The sequence below is a fragment of the Rhagoletis pomonella genome, unplaced genomic scaffold, assembly GCF_013731165.1.
Source record: "Rhagoletis pomonella isolate Grant_MI unplaced genomic scaffold, Rhpom_1.0 Rhpom_scaffold_00001, whole genome shotgun sequence".
NCBI lineage: Eukaryota > Metazoa > Arthropoda > Insecta > Diptera > Tephritidae > Rhagoletis > Rhagoletis pomonella.
Window position 1 is genome coordinate 91441361 of NW_023458555.1, and position 19875 is coordinate 91461235.

General features: G+C 34.5%; 1 protein-coding gene across 3 annotated transcripts in view; it reads left to right on the plus strand.

Annotated features, from left to right (window-relative positions):
• Nucleotides 1–19875, plus strand: part of LOC118748809 (glucoside xylosyltransferase 1-like) — an 83533-nt gene that overhangs the window by 46989 nt on the left and 16669 nt on the right. Inside the window, exon 3 of one of the 3 annotated variants that reach the window (XM_036483509.1) lies at nucleotides 3650–3836. The exons of 1 other annotated variant lie outside the window; for it this stretch is intronic. In XM_036483509.1, coding sequence (XP_036339402.1) covers nucleotides 3650–3712 — 63 coding nt within the window. In that variant the 3' untranslated portion in view covers nucleotides 3713–3836. Of the gene's footprint in view, nucleotides 1–2817; nucleotides 3191–3649; nucleotides 3837–19875 lie in introns of those variants that run through there. One more of the 3 variants, XM_036483525.1, reaches the window with a different exon arrangement.

Here is a 19875-nt window from a genome sequence, read left to right on the forward strand (position 1 = left end):
ATAGACTCCCTGAGGAAGACACAATAATGTGTCGAAACGCGTAGGAGTCAGAAAAGAAAAACCAACGTTTTTGCTTTAAAATCAACGGCCGAAAAGCTCCAAATATACAAATCGTAACAATTTATATACATTGGTCCTATTTAAAAACTAGCAAAATTTATTTTATTTTACGTTGTTAACACTTCTTTCTTTGTCAATAATCTTTGTGTTTGCGAAATCAGCTGTATGTCCACTTGTTATGATGTGTTGTGATAATGCTGTACAGCTTTTTTGTTTCCTTATATCTGTTTCATGTTTGGCTAGTCTAATACGATTTTGGTCACAGCATAAGAAAATCACAAAACACAGCCCTTGCCTACAAATCTAACTACACTCTGTCGACTATACACATAAAAACTAAGTGCTCAGTAGATATCCAACAACAAAACAATGTAGTGTATGAAATTAGATGTAAGGGAAATGAAATTGAAGAATGCGAAAAAGTGTATATTGGGATAACTAAGCGGACTTTATTATATAATAGGCAACATAGCAGCAAAAATAAACAAATTTCAGGATAAAATTAAAAACAATAGCAAAGAAAGGTTTATATTGCAAACATATGCGAACACCCAAAAATTTATAAACCGACATAAGGATGAAATAATAATAACGCAAGCGGACAAAGGCAATAAAACGGTTATGTTATATAAAAAAGAATATGAAGACAAAATGCGAGAACTGCAAAATGACAAAAACACTTATAAAACTATGAGGAACGATCCTACCAAGCAACTATTGAGGAAAAATAACAATATAATAAATAACTTATACAAGCAGAAACAAATTGACATCAAACAAAACAGCGGCAAATGCACCTCGACTATATGGACTACCAAAAATTCATAAAACAGACACACCTCTTCGACCAATATCTTTATCCACGAATTTACCTTGCTACAAACTGTCGAAACATGTTGGAAACATTTTAAAAAACTTAATATCAGACGAATATAACATAAGAAATTCATATCAACTAAAAGAAAAACTAAAAAATATGACAGTTGGGGACGACGAGATTTTAATATCATTTGATGCCGTATCTTTATTTACAAACATCTCGACACTGCTGGCTATTATCAAAAAATGGAAACACTGAAAAATCACACAAACATTGAACGAAAACAATTCCAAAATATTCTATAGTTTTGTTTGCGAGACAACAATTATTTTACATATAATAACACCCTTTACCAACAAACATATGGTATGCCAATGGGTAACCCATTATCTCCGACCATAGCGGATATTGTACTTGACAATATATTAGACGACAGCATAACTGAATTGCCACAAACTGACATACATATAAAATACATAAGTAAATATGTACATGATGTGTTTGCAATAATAAAAACAAAGGACGCGGAAGATATACTAAAAGTATTGAATGCACAAAACACAAAAATTAAATTTACGGTTGAAAGAGAGAAAAACAATAAAATTGCCTTCCTAGACTTAGAGGTGCATAGAAAACAGAATACAATAATGCTTAACTGGTATGCGAAGTCCATCGCGTCGGGTAGACTTATTAATTTCCATTAAAATCACCCATGGAGTCAGAAAATAAACACCGCTGCTAGCCTGATCAAAAAAGTGTACATACTTAGCAACAACGAGTTCGCGGAGGAGAACAAAAACAAAATTAAAAGCATTCTGCACAAAAACGGCTACCCGCATGCGCTAGTTAACAATTTAATAGAAACGACGATTAACAAAAGTAAACAAACAAATCAAAATAAAGATATTCAGGCGAACAACACAACTAACAATAAAAAGTACATTGGAGTAACTTACGTACCAGGACTAACAAATAACCAGGCGCTCAGGAGAACAATAAAGAATGAAAATATTATATATGCTCACAGACCGCACAACACAATAAGCAAACTGTACACAAACACAAAAGACAGAATTCTGAAGGAACAACAACATAATGTGGTGTATCAAATAGAATGTAAGGGGAATGATACTGAAAGCTGTAACAAATGCTACGTAGGCACAACCAAACGATCATTGGGTACAAGAATTAGCGAACATAAAGCGGATGAGAGAAACAAAAAGATGACAACAGCACTTGCACAACACTTGACGAAGCACGAACAATTTGCGGACTTCGGGAATACGAGAATTTTGGACATCGAAAGAGGGGTAAAAAGGAGAATGACATTAGAAAGCCTACGTATACAACAACAACTAGACAATGCGATCAACTTTGAAGAGGACGTGGATAACATCAACAACGTGTATGCAGCTGTAATCAATAGGAAATATAAATAAGAATATAGGATTGTAATTTGGTAATATTGTGAAATGATACTTAAAATGGTGCTAACGTTTATCTTTGATTAAAATTTTTTTGCCAATAATATTTATGTAAATGTGAGTTCAAAGTCAGAATTACTGTAAAGTAATTGTCGTCAACTATGTTTATTGTTTTTGCATCAACGAATTTTACTTGCTAATCATGTTTATTGTTTATTTGTTTTTATTTTTCCAATATCGTGAAGACTCGTGAGCGTTGAAACGCGTAGGAGGGTAAAAGGAAAATTTAAATTTTTCGCTTTTTTAACTCTATCGGCCGAAGCAGCTCCAACCCAGCAAACATAACAAATAAGAATTTGGCCCAAATAATTATAAAGTTCTTTAATATTGTGAGTTTTTTGTCCTCAAATTGTTGTTATATTTTTTAATTCCATATATGTATATGTATGTTTGTATGTTATATTCATTAATTTTTGATTACAATGAGCCTTTGTATTTTATGGTTTGTTGCAGATTTAATAAAGCTGGATTGCCCCTGAAGATGCTAAAAATGTTTTAGCGAAACGTTGGGCCAGAAAGTGGAATAATGTAGTTTTATTCGCATTAAAAACATAGATCAGACTAGCCTGGTAACATAATATTTAATATAAGTCAGTTAATTTGGTATTCAAACCTCTAACGTTTTGGATAGCAAATACTTAAAGTTGACGTGCGAGTTAGTTTTTTGAATCAGAATTAATACTAGAGATTTTAGCTAAGTTGTTATTACTTTTATTAGGTTTATACTCAAACTCGCGACAATGAATTGATTTGAATGAATGAGTCGCCAAAATGAATTATTTAGTAGTGAATTAAAATCTTCGGCAGCTACATCAATTTTAAAAGATGAAATATCGCGATCGTATTTAAAATTACATTTACGAATAAATACATCTTTAGTTTTAATTTTAGTCGATATGTACGCCTTATATCGTCAGAAGAAGTGTCTTTAGCAAATCTAGAGACAAAGATTGATCTTCTCGGTGGAATTACAACCAAATTTTTGGTAGTGATTTCAGATATGCGGGATTCCGAGCTGTTCGGAGGACTTATGTTAGACAGTGCAGCTTCAGATGTAGATGGCAACACTGTTTAATCGACGGTTTAATTGTCGACAATATTTTTAGACACAGACCTAGTGGACATGGCCTTAGATAGCGGAGGATCCAATGCCTGAGGGCATGGAGAAGAAAGATTAATTAGTTCCAAGGACTGACATGGAGGATTTTTCTGAGTAGATTCAATGACTATATTTTAGGTGGACTATGTATTTTTAGTTATTAGAACATGTTAATTTTTCTTTTAGATTCCCTTGTCGCAGCAGTTTCTATGTGCAGATTATCTGGAGATTATGAAAATGAGGATATAATGGCGCTAGCGAATTACTACAAGAGCAAAGAAGAGCCTGACAAAGCATCCCACTATGCTTACAAATGTCTACTTAAAAAAATTTGTTGTTTTTTTCAAATTTTGGCGGAAACTTGTTATGTTAAGACAAACAGTTCCACGAATACAATCGTCATAGCTCATCAGCTAATGATATATATAAATGGAGTTGAGTCATTCTGCCAATCGGATTTGAAAGTGTCCAAGAGCGCCGGGAATCTGTGGAGATAGCACAACAAGCACTACTAGTCTAATTTCCAAATATTTGAAGCTTAATTATCAAATTTATTATAAATTATTTCGATAGTTTCTCATATTTATTTCTATTGTATATATTTATTTTAACACACAAAAAGGAAAAAACGCGATCAAATTTTGCAAAGCTGTAAGAGAACGTGAGTTTTTGTGGACCACTATAAATGGTTTTTAATCGCAAATATATATAAAAAGAAAGATAAATCGATTACCTTTCTTTTGACAATAATACCGATGAAATCACTTTACTTTTTTTATTGAATATTTGCAACTTTTGAAAACATCTATGTGTAAGCCAAATAATCGCGATGAAATTTTGAAATTTTGTAAGAAAACTGGATTTTAGTAAACCACTATAAATGATTTTTAAATGCTAATAAATATCGAAAGAATGGTAAATCGATTACCTTTCTTTTGATTTTAATACCGTTAAAATCGCTTTACTTTATAGAAATTTTGCAACTTTTGAAAACATCTATATGCAAAGGAATAATACTAATAATAAGAAATTGAGCAACCACACACAACAGCGGTCAAAATAATGGTAGCAAAATTCAAAATGATGTTGGCAACTCCTGTTTATTTATTTATTTTTAATATTTTTCATTTAAAATATAGTTCCATCTATAACAGAAACCACAGAAATAAATATTTAAAAAATTACACAAAGTTCACAAATATGCATCAAACTTCAAAACATTTTCATCGCAATTTCAAACTTTTGCTAATTTTTTGTGGCATACTAATATTAATTCCAATATCGTTATTGAGCTTTGTACCACGATTAGTTTGTTAGGAAAAATGAAAAAAAAATTTATTATATTTAAAATTTTTATTCAGAATGTTTAGAAAATTTTCGATCATGAAGTTTTGTAGCCCATTAAATTTTAGTATAATAAAGGACAAGTTTCATGTCACTAAAAATTACCGTTGGCGTAAACGTAGTATAAGTATTATAGTCAAATGCGACCATGTACTCCTAATGGCTGCCCTAGTTGTCAAAAATAAATTAATGGCCGCTCTCTTTCCGGACGACTAGCCGAGCGACTGAACGCGTTTTTATTTGTGCTCAAAATCTTATTGCATCCAGATAAGTATAATCAATTTTAAAGTTTTACAAATTCAGGTGTGGAGCCGAAGCAATAAGCTATCTGGAAAAGAATTTATTGACGAAATAGCAAACACTCGCTAAGATCTCATCAATGTGCTCAGGTAGATTTTCCCCCATCAACACTGCCCACCTCCGAAATCTGTTGCGCAATGTGGTGGGCGGAAGTGAAAACACCAATGCCGATACTAATACCGGTGCTGCCGATGCTGTCACTTCTGCCGCTCATGCTGTTTCTGATGGAAATAGCCCATATTGGTGTTGTCGTTGCCCTCGCTGGCTATACCGTTCACGCTGTTGCCGATGCCATCCATAAAAGTACTGCCGCTGCCGTCCATGCCGAGTGTCCCATTACTGCTCCAGACGATGCCGCCGTTGTCCTTCGCAGAGTTGATGAGCCACCAAAGTCCAACCTAGCAGATTTAAACCAGAAAGTGCTGGCGTTGGAGGAAAGGTTACAAACGCTGAAGTTAATGAAACAAATCGAAGAATTGGAGGGCCGCTCTGCAACGAAATGCCAACGCAAACTCGATTTCGGTGACATCGAGCATGCCCTGCCGAAATATAATGGGGATGATGTGGCATACCCGGTCCAATATTTCATAAGAGACTTCGAGGAAATCATGCGGGGAACAGCGCGTGTGTTTCTAACAACAACAACAACTGCGCTCTGAAGAAAGCGCTAGTAGCTGAAGTTGATTTTGCGGTAACTTGACAGAGTAACAGAGCAGGAGGTGGTTGACCTCGTTATCGATGTTATCGGCGATATACCAAATGCCCACTTGTTTCTCTCGGCAACAACTGCCGACGAGCTGAAAGCGATCATAAGCAGATATCAAAACAAATACTTTGCGATGGGCAATGCTTCAGGGGCTGTGAGTCAGAAACCTGTAGTACCGACGAAACAGAAAGCAGACCAAAAACCGCTGTGATGCAATTGTTCGAAATATGGGCATATAAAGCCTAATTGTCCATATTATCGACGACCAGACGGATGATGTTTTCGATGTTGGAGGTTGTGGCATGATCATCGGGCCTGTCCCAACCCAAAGTAGCAGCTGATGCGGAAGGGCGAAGTAGCATTAAATTTATGTTAGTTGAAAGAGTAGTGTCTAATTCGATTTGTTCCTTGTTCGATACTAGTAATCCGGTTAGTTACATCAGATCGTCGTATGTCCCAAAAGAGCTGGAATTAAGATCCATGAAGAATTTCGATAACCTATATATGTAGGTGACAAGCTGATATTTATTAATGGTACAATTAATTGTACAATAACATTTCAAAATAAAACTGAAGATATTGAATTAAAAATAATTTACGATAATTGTATGTCCCCTTCGGTTATTCTGGGCCGTGTTTTTTTGCATTTAGAGTAAGATGTGTGTCGATGACCGTGCTTTGAACAAAGTAACGGTTAGAGATAATTACCCATTACCTCTTACTGATGACTGCATCGAATTTATTGAAAGCAAGAAACTATTCTCTATATTAGACCTGAAGGGCTGTATCCATCAGGTGCAGATGTACTCGAATCGATTCCATATACCTCTTGTGATCCCTAATAGTCAATATGAATATGAATGCCGTTCCGACTAAGAATGCCCGTATTTAAACGTTTTATCAATAGTATATTACGTGATTTAATTGACGAAAGAAGAATTATATTATATATGGACGATATTGTAGTTGCTAGAAGTGAATTTGAGGAACAATGGCTTTATTAAAGTTTGCATTGGACGCCTTTCAGTCCGGAGATTAAAGCTCAACTTAGATAAATCAAAGTTTGGATATAAGGAAGTAGATTATTTAGGATACGAAGTGAGCCAGTCGGGGGTTCCGACCAAATGGCTCTCACATCAGGGCAATTAGCAATTTTCCAATACTAACAAACCAAAAGCAATTGCATTCTTTTATTGGGTTGTTTTTTTATACTCGGCGTTTTGTAGCATCGTTCTCTCAGATAGCCAAACCTTTGCAAAACTTGCTGAAACGAATGCTAATTTTGATTTTGATGAGAAGTGTTTCAATGCATTCAACGAATTAAAATCTCGACTGATTGAAGGCCTGGTTCTGGCAATATACAGTAGAGATAGGGAAACTGAATTACATTGTGATGTTAGTTCAGTAGGTTTTGGTCCTACGGCAGGATGATAATAACGCCCCTATTGCGAGTGTCGACTAGTAGTAGATAAACGACTATTATTCGATTAACCATTATCCATGGTATTTTCAGCAGGGTAGTAAACCGGATAAAAAATTTGGGCGGTTCGGTTCAGCGGCTCGAACCGTTTTTACACTTTTGGATTGGTTCGTCAAACCGGTTTTTTTGGTCCTTGAACCGGGGTTTCGGTTCGGTTCAACGATTCGGAAATCAAAAAAAAAAAACTGCACATATTTTCATTCAGTAATAGTCCAAAAAATATAGGTATAAAAACATATACATAGTTGTAGAAATTCTTTGATAAAATATTTGATTTACAATAATCAGTTGTGATTTATGAAAAGAATATCTTCTAGCAAATCGTCCTCAATATTTCCTCGTAGGTCCGAAAGAATAAATTTTAGGGTGGAAAACGTCCTCTTTTCCGAAACCTGGGTTGCAGGAACACCAAAAATAATCTGAGCCAATTCAGATAAATCTTTGTCGGGGTAGTTATTCCAAAAGTTCAAAATATCAACATTATTTAAAAGTCGCTTTGTATTATCAAACAATTTGCTTTTATCTATTAATGATCTATTTTTGGACTTCGTCTCATTATTTTCTATTTCTTTTAAAATTTCATCCATTTCCTCATGGTACTGAATTTTGAAGAGGGTGACGAGTCTTTATTAGCCTGCATACCATTAAATTTCGATTTTAGATTAAAAACATGTATAATGTGTTCAATTGCAGTAGTTTTTTTAGAATCAGTAAGGAGTACTTGATACTGAACCCACGGTAAACAGCAGCCAAAACATACGGATTCCGCAGCAAAATTTCTCGACGTTTGTTTAGTGATTTAGAAAAAAAGCGGCATACTTTCCCCAGATATTTTCGATGTCACTCTTGCATGAATACCATGCAAAATATACATCACTTAAAACAAGATATATTTTTTGAAGTTTTATGGAAATTGACTGAACAAGCTTTTGATAGTCAACCAATTTGGTTCGCTTATATGCAAATCTGCAATATCAGTTCTCACAAAAGCTTTTAAGCTGCAATAAACTTAAAAACATGTTGTATGTGGAGGCCCAACGCATTACGCATTCGATAACAGGTATACGCAGCTTTTCTGCATGTAACAGATGTTATTAGTTTTTTAACGACCGTTTTTACTTTGCTCCGTATGTCTTTGATTTCTTTTAGAAAATCACATACAGCTAAATTCAAGGTATATGAATTATATTATGGTTATATTATCGCTTGCTGCCAAATCGATTTCCAAATTTGAATAAATTTAACTGTCTAGCGTCTAAAGCAGCAACATCATCGTATGGTGGGTGTGCTACATCCTCATTTTCTCCATGACTTTCGTCATCTTCACACTCCATATCTATTATGTTATGTTCGTTTTTGTTGCTATTCATTTTGTCAATATTTTGTAGTTATTTGTTGACCAAATCCCCTAGACTGACCATATTCGCAGCGTTGTCTACAATGTTGCCAACTCTAAAGGTACGAAAATCCCATTCTCCTTTGAAAAACGCCCTGTTTATCCCATTTTAAAATTCGAAAATCCCATTTATCAATATTAAATATTAAAAGTTTTTAAGAACAATATATACAGTGACTCAAACAAATGACCACGTGTTGATTTTTTTTAAATATTCGTAATGTTTTTCGAGCTAGTTCTTTTGGTATTTTTCTATAAAAATACCGTCCGAGGTTTAACCAAAATCATATCACAGATTCACACTTTATACAAAATTTAGGAAAACTCAACAAAGTTTCGTAAAAATTTCAGTATTTTTTAATCTAATAGCCTTATTCATAAATAATACAATAGGTTTAAAGAGCTTTACAGAGTGCCATTTTCAAATAAATTTTCGATTTATAAAGCAGTTAAAATGTTCTTTATTTTTTATGAATTTGGGTATAAATCTTTAAAACATTTTTGGATATGCAGTTTTATAGCCCCAAATAATTAAGTGTAATGAAGTGGAAGTTTCTAACGGCTTTAATATGAAATTAATGCTTTTATGGGAAAAAGTGCAAAAATCCTATGTGTCCTGAATAGTGACTCGATCCACCAGTCACAAAATATTGTCCCACCCGTCACAAGCTCAAAGTTTTTTTTATCAAATATAATAATGTCATAAAAACATACAATGGACCTTATCATTATACTAACTATATTAGAGAACGCCTCTATGCCAGAAATATTTTGATATAAAGTTTGTCTAAAATGGCAAACGAATCCATCCACTCAGAGAGGTGGGTGTCGCCGTTGTCTCAGCCGTCACTCTTGGGGAAAATGAAAATTTTTGGTGTAAGTCATATAACTAAGTTTTCTACTTTATTCGTTTCGTGTTAAACTGTTATTATACCCGAGCGCACTTGTGCACAAGGGTATATTAATTTTGTTCACATAACGGTTGTTTGTAACAGCCAAAACGAATCGAGATAGATATAGACAAATGTATACATAAATGATCAGGATGAAAAAAGAAATCGATTAAGCCATGTCTGTCTGTCCGTCCGTCTGTCCGTCTGTCCGTCTGTCCGTGTACACGATAACTCGAGCAAAAATTGAGATATCTCAACGAAATTTGGTATGTAGGTTTCCCTTAATCCAAGGTAGGTTGGTATTGAAAATGGGCGAAATCGGACTTTAACCACGCCCACTTCCCATATAACGGTAATTTCCAGAAATACGAAAACTGCGATATTTTAGTAACTACTGAAGATAATTCACTCAAAATTGATATTTACAATAATTTTTAGGCGAAAAATAAGAATATTGTAAATTTTTGGAAAATGGGCGTAGCCACGCCCACTTATGGTTACATGTGTATATCTTGGTAACCGCTGCACCAATTTCTTCCAAACTTGGCACAGTTGTTGGCCTTCGCATAACATACCAAATGGCCGAAAATTTTTAAAATCGCTCAATAACCACGCCTACTTCCCATATAACGGTAATTTTCAGAAAAACGAAAACTGCGATATTTTAGTAACTACTGGAGATTATTCACTCAAAATTGATATTTATAATAAGTTTTAGACGAAAAATAAGAATATTACAAAATTTTGGCAAATGGGCGTAGCCACGCCCACTTATGGTTACATGTGTATATCTTGGTAACCGCTACACCAATTTCTTCCAAACTTGGCACAGTTGTTGGTCCTGGTACAACATACCAAATGGCCGAAAATTTCTAAAATCGGACAATAACCACGCCCACATCCCATATAACGGTAATTTCGAGAAATACAAAATCTTCGATAAATCAGTAAATATTGAAGCTAATTTATTCAAAATTGATGGTTGCAACAATTCTTTACCAAGAAATACGTTTATAACAAAATTTTGGAAAATGGGCGTAGCACCGCCCACTTGTGATATGTATCTCGCTAGCCGTTCTAGCAATTTGTACCAAGCTCGGTATGGTTATTGTGCTTGCCACATAAAAGCAAACCGTTGAAAATTGTTGAAATCGGACTAAAATTGAGGCCGCTTTTCATATAACGGTAAATTTCAAAAATGCTTGAAATTTCAATATTTCGAAATTTAAGGACGCTAATTTACTTAAAATGTATACATCCCGGCTTATCATGTAGCGGTAGCTTTCGGAAAGGTGGAAAACATATATTTAATACTTGCGCCGGGTATTTAATGTTCGGCTCCGCCCGAACTTAGACTTTCTTACTTGTTTGAATTCAAATGTTAACACTTTGAAACTTGCAAAATTAAGGGTTAAAAAGAAATAACTTAAAGTTTGGGGAAAAGCATGTTTAAATGTCCCACCCGTCATGTTGGAATTAAAAGCAAATAAAAAATCAATAGAACCATAAAATTGTATTTAGCTAAAAATCCCATAATGAGACGCAAAATCCCACGCACCCTTTTATGGTGCGAAAATCCCAAATTATGGGCGAAATCCCACGAGTTGGCAACACTGGTTGTCTATGGTAATAGAGAAAATTTGAACCAGGCTTACACCATACGATTCGAGAATCTTAATTAGTATATGAGTTAAATTCAAACTACTATGTTTAACATGGACTTACCTCATAGCTAGTGTTTGTGTGATAATAACACCATTATCGCAGTACCGCACATTTATACCCATTATAGAGCGGTCCAATCTTGTGACACAATCAATCTTCGGCGAAAACAACCTGCGTGCAGATTTAATAATATCCATATTGTCAAGTTCAGAATTACACAAAGCAAATTACCTATTGTTAATGCACGAGCGAATATTGGCACGTATTTTCGCTGCTTTTTCTAAAGCTGAGATCACACGATTGCCGCAAATGCACCAATCTGGAACAATTTTGATTGTGCTGTATTGGAGCACAATAAAAAAATTGTCCCAATCAAATTCTGTACAGTCACACGGTTGCCTCTGTTAATACAATTTTGATTACCGCAAGTTGGTGAAAAGCAATATAGTAACAATAATTGCCCCAAACTTATTACACGATTGTTCTTGCATGCGGCAATCGTGACAGTTGATGTTGCGCTGACTTCTAAATTCTGTTTAGTTCTTTGTTGTGTAAAAATGGCGTATTCTTAAAAAAAAAGAAAATAGCATCGAATTTGTATATTGTGGGCTCATTCTATGCATATTTGTTATTGTTTGAAAGCAAAGAAGCAAAAACTTAAGTCCAATGACGCATTTATTTAGAAGTCTGAGTCTACAGTTTTTTTTATTTTTCGACGATAACTGCAACGTGCTATGTGGAGTTCAAGTTGCAAGAGTTTTCTTTTTAATTTTATTACGTAGAGATTTTTTTTATTAATTACAAGTAAAATTGGTACAAAATAATTATGCATGTTTAAATTAAAGTTGTGAATTTATATAGTTTATGTTTGGAATGAAATTTTATAATTATACTAGTAAGCCCGGGCAGACGTTGCCCTGCTACACACCGATACAGAGGCAGGTTACATGCATCGTAAATATTATGGGTCTTCACACTAAATAAAAATAAATAAAGATAGTAAAATAGTGTTACACAAACAATATACATGGGATAAAATTACCGAATATCGAGCTCGATATGAAAACCCATATTGTTTCTTATGTTTCATTTGTCATCGAAATTTACAAAAGATTGTTAATATTGTTGACTACGTTTGAAAAAAACGATCTCTGGTTACGGTTCAAACATCAGCCAGAGGAATGGATAACATTGGGTGTTATCCAAACCGTAAATTTTTTGTTGCTGTTGATGTGCGCATGTTTATATGTATAAATACATACTACATTATTTTGTTGCCATCCCACCTATTTCTCCCCAACATAAATAAAAATCATATGAAGCCTAGCCGCGAATAACATTGCAAAACTCCCGCTTCGGATATGAGCAGTATATATATATATGAGTATATATTAAGATAAGCACGTTGCGAAAAACATAAAAAAAATTCGATAAAAAAAATATTTTCTTTCGGGTTCAAAACTATCCTATCTTTTAAGTTGGAACCAACAATACACACCCAAAAATTTCATTGAACTCGGTTAAGCGGTTTCGGAGATTAGCGTAAACGAACACAGTGACGCGGGATTTTTATATATTAAAATAAGCATGTTGCGAGGAGCATAGAGAAAATGTCGATTAAAAAAAATATTTTTTCTCGGGTTCAAAATTATCCTATCTTTTAAGTTTGAACTAACTATCCACACACACAAAACTTCATTGAAATCGGTTCGGAGCTTAGCGTCAACGAACACAGTGACGGGACTTTTATATATTAAGATGTACAGCTCGCAACAAAAGATAGCACCTCAACATTTTGATCAGTCTTGACTTTTTTCTTCTCTTTGTTTAGTGTTAAGTTTTTCGTATAAAACCATAGCTCGTTGTCTAGCAAAAACCACATAAATCCAAATTTAAAACTTTATACAAAAATTATAAACATTTCTTAAACTTTTGATCATAATTCAATGGTTTTTGATTTGGATTTCTAGAAAAAATGTTGTTAGGCAGTTTACAAAGTATGATGTATTATGGAACGAATTTCCGTCATCCCTTGTAAACTACTGTACAAGAAGCAGAATGACAACAAAATATTAAGGACAGATATGGAAGGGAATACACCAACTGCAAAAACAAAGGGGGTAAAAATCACGGACTTCTACCTGCCGTCAAAAACGAGCCAAAACAATTTATCTACCTATTGAGTACCGCAAACACTGCAAAACTAAAAAGACGTACCTAACAAAAGAAAGAGGTAGTTAACAAGGAGTATAAATACGAGCAACCAACAAAAATTATGCAGAACGAAAAATGACACTGAAGATGGCACAACGCCGAAACCGGTTTGTCTCCAAACCAAATTTGACAAGGGATGACGGAAATTCGTTCCATAATACATCATACACCCACCCTGTCGGAAACAACAACAACCAAAAAAGAAAAAAAAGTTTACAAAGTAATTTACATAGAAGAAAGTGCATAATACAGTCAGCTAAAAAAATTATAAAAAATCAACAGGATTTTTTAGCACCTTCAAACTTGCACCTTATTGTACTAAATTTTAGTGAGGTATAAAAGTGAATAAACATTTTTTTTTCTAGAAACCCAAGCTAAAAATCGTGGAATTGTGTTCAAAAGTTTAAGAAATTCTTATAATTTTTGTATAAAGCTTGCAATTTGGATTTATGCGGTTTTTGTTAGACAATGAGCTATATGTACTTTTATAAAAAAATACCAACACCAAACAAATAGAAGAAAAATAGTCAAAACTAGTCAAAATGTTGGTGTCCTACCGTTTTTTCGTGGGCTGTATTAAACTTTTAAGTTTTTTTTGTAATAGCATGGCAGTTCGCCAATTCGTGACATAAAATATTTTTCGCGTTCTTCTCGGATCAGTTTTGCTTGTGGTGGTATATATGGTGGTATATATAATAATAATAATCCCAACGGTTTTTACCCTCCATTCCCGCCCATCCGCACGGGGGGCGCAGTCCGCATGTCGTACGGAACGAGTATTTATTTTAAATTTTTTGTGCCGAGTCACGATAGGCAGGAGTTTGTTAAGTGTCGAGATCTAAAACTGTTCAGCTACAGAACTAAATTCATCAGCCGATTTTATGTCTTTATTTTAATGATTCATTTATTGAGAGAGGACAGTACCGATTTCTTAATGCTGAAAAGCGGATCTGATATATCAAAATTAGTCTTACAAGCTTTCAGAAATAGGGGACAAAAGTGTCTTGATACCCGGGAGGGAACATTAAGGCTAACTTCGCCCAGAAGAAGCGGACTTGAAATAGGGCCTGTTAGTAATTTAACTACAAAAATTGTACCAAGCATTTGGCTGCGGCTGGAAAGTGTAGGAAGATTAATAAGTTTAAATCGGCTCGTATAAAGTGGAAGGTTATATTGAGAATCCCAACGGAAATTCTTAAAGCAAAAAGTAGGAATTGTTTTTGAATTGATTCTATCTTGTCTGAGTAAATTTGATACCTTGGATTCCAAACCACCGAACCGTATTCCAGAATTGGCCTAATTAATGTTGTAAACAGGGTACTTGTGATATAAGGGTCACAAAATTCTTTTGACCAACCTTTCACAAATGCAAGTGCACCTTTAGCCTTGTTGATTGTAACAATAATATGAAGATTCAAATTAAGCTTAGGATCCATTGTGATACCATGGTCCACAAAATTGTATACCTGTTCCAGGTTATGGTTACCTATTGTATAAGAAGCGGAATGGACAGCTCTTCGCGAGAAGCACATTACTTTACATTTCTTAAGATTTAGAGGCATAAGATTTACTTGACACCAGTAAGCCATGCTGTTTAAGTCTGATTGTAGCAAAGACCTTTCTTTAATTGAAACGTACGGTTTATAAAGCTAGACATCATCTGCATACATCAAAATTTTGGAAAATTGTATATCTGTAGAAATATCGTTTATAAAAAGCAAGAACAGAATCGGGCCTAGGTGGCTACCTTGATGGACTCGTGAAGTAACATCAATAACGTCAGAGATAGTACTTTTAAACATTACCCTTTGTGATCTATCATAGAGGTATGAAGAGATCCAACGTAGAAAATTAGGTGGAAGACCAAGAAGATCAAGTTTATAGATGAGCCACGAGTGGCACACTTTGTCAAATGCTTTACTGAAGTCAGTTTATATAACATCAACAGTTTTGCTTTCACTAAATACTTTTGAGATATAGGATGTTAATTCAAGTAAATTTGTGGAAGTTGATTTGCCCTTGGAAAATCCATGTTGACTATATGAAATGCTAGAAGAGATAGAATGCGTCAACTGATTTGTTATAATTGCTTCAAATAATTTAGGAGTTGCAGAAAGCTCAGCTATTCTTCGGTAGTTCTCCACTGAAGATCTGCTACCGCTTATATGTAACGGGGTTATGAACGATTCCTTCCATATAGTTGAAAAAACGCCCCCTTTAAGAGACAAATTAAATAACGCGGTTAACGGCTCATAGAGATAATCAGCGCAATTTATAAGAATACACGTAGGGATCTGGTCAGGACCATAACTGAAGGACTGCTTTAAGGATTTCAGATAAACTACTACATCATCGGGAGATATTACTGGCATATTTATTGAGTTCATTGGACATAGTTTAAAAGGATAGTCAATGTTAGCATGTGAGTTAATGGAATAATTGGATTTAAAAACATGAGCGAACATGTTAGAAATTGTTTGATTATCACTAGAGACGGTATATTGATACTTCATGGCGGAAGGAAACCCACGTACATTTCACTTGGAGTTTACGAAGTCAAAAAATGATTTGGGGTTATATATTATACGCCGTTTATTTTACACAAGTAAGCTTTATAACACTTTTTGTTTAATTCAAAAAATTTATGACGCAAAAGTGAGTATTTTACATAGTATGAGTGTAAACCGTTTTTTTGTGTAATCTAAAATAACGCGACTTTCTGTTTTTCAAATTTCTCAGTTCTTTAGTGAACCATAACTGTGTTTGTTCTTCAGGAACATACATGCGTTTAGGCACATGCTTTTCAAATAATTTATGTAGAGTTAAAAAGTGCAACGCTTTGTTCAATATTTTCTTTATATGCATGCCACGACAATTTAGGCAGTTCTTTGTTAAGCTTTTTAAAGTTGGCTTTCGAAAAATAAAATCGAATATTTGGTTCGTATGCTTGGGTACTGCAATTTTGATCACTTATAACTTCGTAAGATACCTCCATATCAGGGTGGCAGACATCTTCGGGCAAAACTAGTTGATCACGCTTATTTACAACGGACTTAGATGCATCATCAACATAAACAAGATCTAATACTTTACCAAACTTATTGTGAAGTACATTAACCTGAGTTAGGCAGAGTTCAGCCATCTCCTCAAAAAATACGTTGTTGCACTCACTAGACGCGACAGGTACGATATCATTGTCAATTATGTTCCATCATATGCTTGGTAAATTAAAATCACCCAACACAATCATTGAATCACAGTGTTTAGTCAGTAAATTAACTGATTTCGGTAAAGAGATGAGTCGTGAATACACCAATGTGTCAGATCGGGGAGGGATATAGCATAGAGCTAAGTAAATATACCCTTTTCCAGCCTGTACACGAATGCATTTGAATTCTACTGAATCAATGTGTGGAAGACTAACTTCTTCAGATGGTATTGAAAAGTCTACAGCGAAGAGTACGCCACCGCCGATTCCGTCCTCCCTATCTTGTCTATAGATATGATAATTATTTGGAAGAATCTCTGAATTGAAAATGTGAGGTTTCAGCCAAGTTTCAGTAAAAGAAAGAAAGTTTCAGTAAGAAGAAATTATAATTACATTCAAGGCCTTTAAGTATAAGTTCGTTAATTTAGTATTTAAGCCTCGTACATTTTGGTAATAAATACTTAACGCAGATTTAATAATTAGTTTTTTGATTCAGCGTTATGACGGGGAATATTAGCTAAGTTATTTCCTTTTTTTGGGCATATATTCGAATTCACGACCGAAAGCTCCGGGGGGGCCAAAAAGAACTACTAAGCAGCGCATTAAAATTATCGAAATTTACGTCAATTTTAAATGAAGCAATATTTCTTTCGTATTTAAAATTAAATTTTCTGATGCTTAAGTCGACAGTTGTAATTTTTGATGAGATATAAAGCTTTATATCGTCTTCGGTAGGGTCTCTCGAAAATCTAGAGACAAAGATTGACTCCTTTGGCGGAACAACAACTAGTTTCCTTGCATCAGACTGGAGTACCGGCGGAAGGGGTTGAGTTACTGCGTTAGTAGTTGAGGGTAGGGAAGGCGGTGGAGGCTTTGAAGATGATGCCACCACTTCAATGGGGAAGGGGGAGATACTTCAGGCTCGTTATTATCCGAAGCAGATTTCGTTACACGCCTTGTTGAGGCTGAGGATTCTGATGCAGGAGGACATGGCGAAGATAGATTAATTAAGTCAGTCGGAAGATTATTCTGACGTGCAACGGCAATAATTTCCTTAGATGGACCATGAAGGCGCTTACGTTTAGACACACGGATATCCTTAACAGATAGCAAGGTATCTAAGCATTTGAATGATTTAAACACATTTTCATAATGCTTAAATTTTACTGTCAATACCGACAATTCTCTTCCTATTTCTGTAGAGCCATTTCTGGTTTGCCTAAATAGCTTGAAAATATCAACTTCGGTTGACCTGCACTTTACGCAAGACCAGCGAAGTCCCTTGCCATCATTAATAGCGTCCAGAATTCGTCCCGTCAAACCAGTACATTTCAGATGGTAAATACCATCACACAGCCAGCATGATAAGTAGCGTTCAGAATCGCTTTTAATTTGGCAAGTATCAAGATCGCACTTCATATTGAAAGATGTATGAAATAACACTCGTTAATAAACAGACAAACAAATAAATTATAACCGTTAAGGAGCTGATGTAAATAACTTTAAATAAATGTAGCGAAAAGTAATTATGACACTTAATAAACGCAACACAAACAGCTGTGACAAGAATTACTAGAAGAAGTGAACAAAAAGAGTAGAACAAATGTGCAAAAACAAAATGAACTCAGTTAACTACAAAGGATACAACAACAATGATAGCAACAAATGACTCGGCAAGACTAGAATGTAAGCTAGTGAAATTAAATTAAATTTAGTTTAATATAAAACACAATAACTTTCACTTAGCTTCAATTATTTCACAAGTTGCTCATAAGCACTTTTTATCACTACTTTAACTCAGAATTAGCACAATAAGCTTAGCAAATAGAAGCCAAAATCAGAGCACAATAAAGTTCAACCTCACAGCTTGACGTTTGCAAAACAAAGATTCCGTTTTCGGCCTCCATGTTAAAGCTTAAAGAAAAACCAGTAAAAAAGTAAGTAAGTATATGTTTTTTTCTTTTCCGAAAACTACCGTGGTAAGCAGAGATGGTTTACCCCTACTTTAAACATCTTCGATAGAACATTCAGTTAGATATAATGAGATAAACTTATACACGCACATTTTTCAAAATTCCAAATAATGTTACTTATTTTCAAGGGATTGTAGTTAGTATCAATTTTGAGTAAATTAGCGTCCTTAAATTTCGAAATGTAGATGTCCCAAGCATTTCTGAAATTTACCGTCATATGAAAGTGGCCGTAATTTAGTCCAATTTCAATAATTTTCAACGTTTTGCTTTTGTGTGGCAAGCACAATAACGATACCGAGTTTGGTACAAATTGATAGAACGGTTACCGAGATACATATATGAGATCATAAGTGGTCGGTGCCACGCCCATTTTCCCAAATTGTATCATAAACGTATTTCGTAGTAAAGAATCATTGCAAGTATCAATTTTGAATAAATTAGCTTTAGTTTTTACTGGTTTATTGAAGATTTCATATTTCTCTAAATTACCGTTATATGGGATGTGGTTGTGTTTATTGTCCGATTTTAAAAATGTTCAGCTGTTACCAAGATATACACATTTAAATATTCCTATTTTTCGTCTAAAAATCATTGTAAAAATCAATTTTGAGTGAATAATCTTCAGTAGTTACTAAAATATCGCAGTTTTCGTATTTATGAAGACTGCCGTTACATGGGTGGTTATTGTCCGTACCAAGTTTCGTTAAGATATCTAAATTTTTACTCGAGTTATCGTGTGTATAGATGGATGGACGGACAGACAGTCGCCGCTTAATCGAGTTCTCTTTTCATTCTGATAATTTATGTATACATTTGTCTATATCTATCTCGATTCGTTTTACCTGTTACAAACAACAATTATGTGAACCAAGTTTATATACTGTTACGATTATCCTCGAAACCTTGAGGGATTTCCCAAATGTCTTTAGGTTCGTATCTCTGGATTGTTAAATAAATGCTAACGATGACCAAATTGTAGTACAATTAATTTTATTGTACAACAAACAATTTACAATATTCGCTAATACAGTAGAAGCACTTTACGATACTTGTTAAAGCAATAACAACGCTTTACTAAACTTGTTAACACAATTAAACTTATAGCTTGCTTATTCGCAACTCACTTCTCTGCTCACTTTACTTGTAGCTTGCTGACTTGTAACTTCGTAACTAACTCAACTCGGCTGTGGCGGCGCCCTTATATACCTGCGCTGGCACTTATGGCAACTCTAG